General features: G+C 35.4%; 1 protein-coding gene across 1 annotated transcript; it reads left to right on the forward strand.

Annotated features, from left to right (window-relative positions):
* Positions 1-211: 211 nt before the first annotated feature.
* On the forward strand, positions 212-1,480 carry LOC127131208 (F-box/kelch-repeat protein At3g23880-like). Its single transcript, XM_051060141.1, has one exon. The coding sequence runs from the start codon at positions 212-214 to the stop codon at positions 1,478-1,480; it is 1,269 nt and encodes a 422-aa protein (XP_050916098.1).
* The last annotated feature ends 3,450 nt before the right edge of the window (positions 1,481-4,930 follow it).

Consider the following 4,930-nt stretch of genomic DNA (forward strand, 5'->3'; position numbering starts at 1 on the left):
ATATTTTACCACTTATATTTTAAAATTTTTTTAATGACACAGTCAATAAGTGTATATCTATTAAATCTTTTTTAAATATTCAAAGGATTTACATGATTTGCGGGCCTTAAAATTCAGATGTAAAGAAAGCTTTGTCTAGCCTATTTCTGTTTCTGTGTTATATAATTGTATAATTAGGGTTTACAATAGCCGCAAGTAAGTTATAATGAATATGGATTATCTCCCGAAAAAGAAACGAACTCATTCCAATGCAACACTGCACCCGCCATTCATTCCTGACGAAATCATAGCTGAAATTTTGTGCTTGCTTAGTGTGAAAACTATCCTGCAACTGAGATGTGTGAGCAACGCATGGAAAATCATCATATCCGATCCAACTTTTGTCCAAAAACACTTGAAGAATTCATCAAAAAATCCACACCTCCTCTTCACATCACCAATGCCGAGATACCCTTTGAGTAGTGTCCAATCGTTTCCCGTGGTTCGTTTACTCGAGACAGATAACTCGATCATTGTTTCTAAGGACAATTTCCATAGATGGATGGACAATTGTCAGGTGATTGGTACCTGCAAGGGATTAGTCTGTTTGTTTTTCGGTTATGACTATCAGAAGTACTGGTTTCGTTTATGGAACCCTGCCACAAGGACACTCTCCGAAAAACTAGGGTTTTCTCAAGACTATGTCTATGACACTGTATATGAAACTTTCAAGTTCACTTTTGGTTGTGATATTTCAACTGGAACTTACAAGATAGTGGCCTTAAGTAGGGTTTTGGTTTGGGAAGAGAACACGCTTTCAACGAGAAACGAGTTCAGAGTTTTGAGTTTGGGTGATAATTGTTGGAGAAGTTTTCAGTGTTACACTTGGATACCTATCTGCTTGATATATACTCTAACTAAATTGATTAATAATGGTGTTCATTTGAATGGTACTGTTAACTGGTTGGCTCTTCCCAACTACGTCAAACCATCTTGTAATTATGATAGAAAGTCTATTGCTAAAGCTCAACAGTTTGTTATTATTTCTCTCGATCTTTCAAGCGAGACATGCACACAGATTCTGCTGCCTCCGGGTTTTGATGAGATCCCATGCTTTCAGCCCACTCTTACTGTTTTAATAGACTGCCTTTGCTTTACACATGATTTGAAGGGAATTGAATTTGTTATATGGCAGATGAAGGATTTTGGAGTTCAAGGGTCTTGGACTATGTTATTTAAAATTAACTACTTTGATATTCAAATGCACAATCCTCGTAGTCTTGATATTAATAAATCATGTAGTAAAATTGGTACTCCTTTGTTGCCGTTGTATGTTTCTAAGAATGGAGATACATTGATATTGGCAAATTCTGAAGATGACCGAGCAGTTATCTATAATGAAAGAGAAAAAAGAGTAAAGAGAATTAGAATGGAAAACAAATTGTGTTGGTTTTCTTCCATGGACTATGTGGAATGTTTGGTTTCACCTTGTTTGAAGTAAGTTCTCTTTAACTTTTTCATGTTATAAATGTATAATATTGTACAACAGAATTCTTTTATTTGAATGATTTTAATGACACTGCTATGAAATCTATTAGTTAGTGACACAACCTTGGTTGTTATGAATAACTTTTTGATGCTAAGAGAAACAAAGAGCAATTACAGTAGAAGATGCTAAACTACTATAAAACTAACTTTTTTATTCATTTAGTTGATGATAATTACATTCACCAATCACATATTTATAACATTGACATAAACCAATTACTCACTATCTAGATCCTTAGGAATGTATGGTCTTATAGAACTTGGACTTAGATCATTTCAATGGTATAGGCTATGGCCTTTGGTACATGGAATCATGGCATCTTGGTTGAAGCTAGTTTCTTTCTTTGTGTACTGGTTTATTTGCCTGCAGTTTCGACCATTATCACATGCATTCATTTTTCTCTCGTCTTTTGTTGCGTTACTTCTAGTCTAATGATTTTTTTTTTGAATGATAGGAGGTCTGTAACCCTGACTCCAAACGCATACCGTGTCTAGAAGTATGGTAGGGGATGATAGTGAATTTGGAGAAACGGACCGAGATAGTGAGTAAGAGGAAGAGCCTTCTTATCAAAGGATGGGACAGTTAGTTAGGTTTATGTAGTGTGATCAAAGCATAGTAAGTAGGACATAATAATATTATACGTGTCTCTGACAAAGCTGACAATTCAAAGAAGGTTATATGCAAGATTTCATATTTGTTACATGTGTTAGTTTGCTCTAGGATTATCACCAACAGTTTATGATCCTATGTCTATTTTTTATGTTGAGCATTTTATGATTGTTTTGGTGATACATACACACGGTTTCTCCAACCAACTCTGAATTCTGATGCACAGTGTCTTTGCTTTTCACATACCTTCAAAAGTCTTAGACTCGGCTACTTAGATTAGTTTGAGAATCTTTCGGTGGACATTAATTCTAATTACTTCTTAACCAAATCTTGTTTACTCTATGATGATTGGAGATCGATGCTCAAACTATTTTGAACTAAGTATATTTTACAATTATATCACGCCAAAAGTAAGCCGTCACATTAGTAACTAACTAAAACTTTAGATAGACGAGAACACCAAAATAAAACAATTGTTTTATCTTTTTAAAGTTATATTAATTATACTTTTTCATAGAGATTCAACAAAGTTTTTGTTTGATTGTCGTTTGCCTAACTCAAAATAAAATGATGAGAACACCAAAATAAAACAATTGCTTGATTGTTACACATAAAAACAAATAGTAAAAGAAGAAAATGATGAGTAATAAAATTACGAAATTAAAGTAAATATTGAATTAATGGAAAAAATCACTTTAGTTTCAATCAATAAAAAAAAGGATATACAAAATTTTATAAATTATAGGGGGATTATACTTATGAGTCATACCATAAAATTATGGAAAAGAGTGGTTAAACAAAGACTGAGCCCCGGTTTGGGATTATACAACCAATCTGACAGTCTCCAATCTTGTGACAGGTGCATATACTTTAGAATACTCGATTCCTTCTCTCCGAAGAAATCTTCGAGCTACCAATTTCATCTTATGTTTTGCTATCGATCCATCAACATCGTGCTTCAGCTTGAACACCCACTTCACTTTGATAGTTTTTGTATGTGTCAGTAATTCGACTAACTCCCATGTGTTGTTTCTTTCAATTGCTTGTAACTCTTCGATCATATCAGACTTCCACTTAATATTATTTAAAACCTTATTATAGTTGATTGGTTCAACACCTACAAGTAAAGTAAAATGAACTAATTCTCCATCTGGTGTGACTTCATGATCACCAGTCACTTCGTAGTCTTGAAGTCTTGTCGGACAAACTCTAGTTCTTTGAGGACCCTGGCTTGTTATAGCCATACCCTTTTTGACCTCGATTGTGTCGGGAATGTCACCAACTGCTTTGATTGGAATATTGGTAATTGCTTCGACTTTGCCTTCATCGGTTTCTTCGTCGAAGCCATAGCTCATCAATGGCTTGTTAATTAGATCACTAGAATTCCAATGTCGGGAAGAATTCTCATCAATAACAATATCTTGAATCATCACGACCTTCTCATTGATTGGATTGAATAGCTTGTGTGCTCCAGATTGTGATATCCTACTAGAATCATAGGTTCACTCTTGTCATCAAGTTTCCTTCTTCTCGCATCAGGAACATGCTTGTAACAAATAGAGCCACACAACTTCAGATGACTCATTGAATGTCATTTTCCACTCCACACTTCTTTAGGAACCTTGTTCTTCAGCTTCTTGGCAGGGACATGTTCAGAATATAAACAACAGTGGAAACAGCTTCACCCCATCGAGATTTTGGCAAATTCTTCTACTTCAGCATGTATCTCGCCATATCCAATATGGTCATGTTTCTTCTTTCTACTATTCCATTATATTGAGGCGTGTAATGAGAAATTACATCATGATCAATACCATGTTCTGACATGATTTTTCAAACATCTTTGATGTATATTCGCCACCTCCATCTGTTCGCAAAATCTTGATCTTCTTTTCACTTTGGCTTTCGACAAGTATTTTGAATCTCTTAAAGATTGCAAATACTCCGTCCTTTCGCTTGATGACATATATCCAATGCTTTTGACTATACTTATCAACAAATGAGACAAAATACCTATTTCCACAAATGGTATGATCCTCAAACCGGCCACATACATCTGAATGTACTACTTCTAGTATGCAAGAGGATCTCATTGGCATAGTCAAAATGAAAGACTTTTTGGATTGCTTTCCGACTAAGCAACCTTCACAGAGTTTGTCAGGCATCTTAAAACTTGGTATACCAATTACCATATCTTGAATGATTAGTTGATTGAGCGATTGAAAGTTCAAATGTCCAAACTCAAATGCCACAACCAACTATGTTTGTGAATCTTGGTGTGCAAGGTTCTCATCTTCCTCCTTCCCTTTTGTCACTCCCTTGTCTTTATCGTACCAAATACTCTTGGCCAAGTGACCCCACTTTTCAAAGTTATAGCACTACACATCTTTTTTCTCTTTGTCTCTCTAATAGTAGTTTCTTCTCCTATTTTCAAGGATTCAGAAGCCCTATCATGGACCTTATGCTTTTGAGGTTTCGACCAAGAATTCTTGCCCAGAGTCTTGTCTCCTTTTCCTTTCAACTTGTTGGAACCACCATACTTCTTCCAAGTCTGAGTCTGCAGTGCTTGTATCGAATCTTGAACCCATTTCCTTTCGACAAGTCCTAATCTCATGCGCCTCCAACGAACCATCCAAATCTTTCAATCTCAAGGTTTCAAGATTGTTGGATTCTTGAATAGCTACAATAACATGATCAAAGTGAGAAGTCAACGTGCACATTACCTTCTCAAATATCATCTTATCAGTTAGGGTTTATCCATAACCCTTCATGAGATGGGCGAGATTCTTCACC

Source organism: Lathyrus oleraceus, chromosome 3, assembly GCF_024323335.1.
Source record: "Lathyrus oleraceus cultivar Zhongwan6 chromosome 3, CAAS_Psat_ZW6_1.0, whole genome shotgun sequence".
Classification (NCBI taxonomy): domain Eukaryota; kingdom Viridiplantae; phylum Streptophyta; class Magnoliopsida; order Fabales; family Fabaceae; genus Lathyrus; species Lathyrus oleraceus.

Excerpts from the sequence above, each read along its gene's own strand:
- LOC127131208 (XM_051060141.1), top strand. The coding sequence starts at position 212 with ATGGATTATCTCCCGAAAAAGAAACGAACTCATTCCAATGCAACACTG.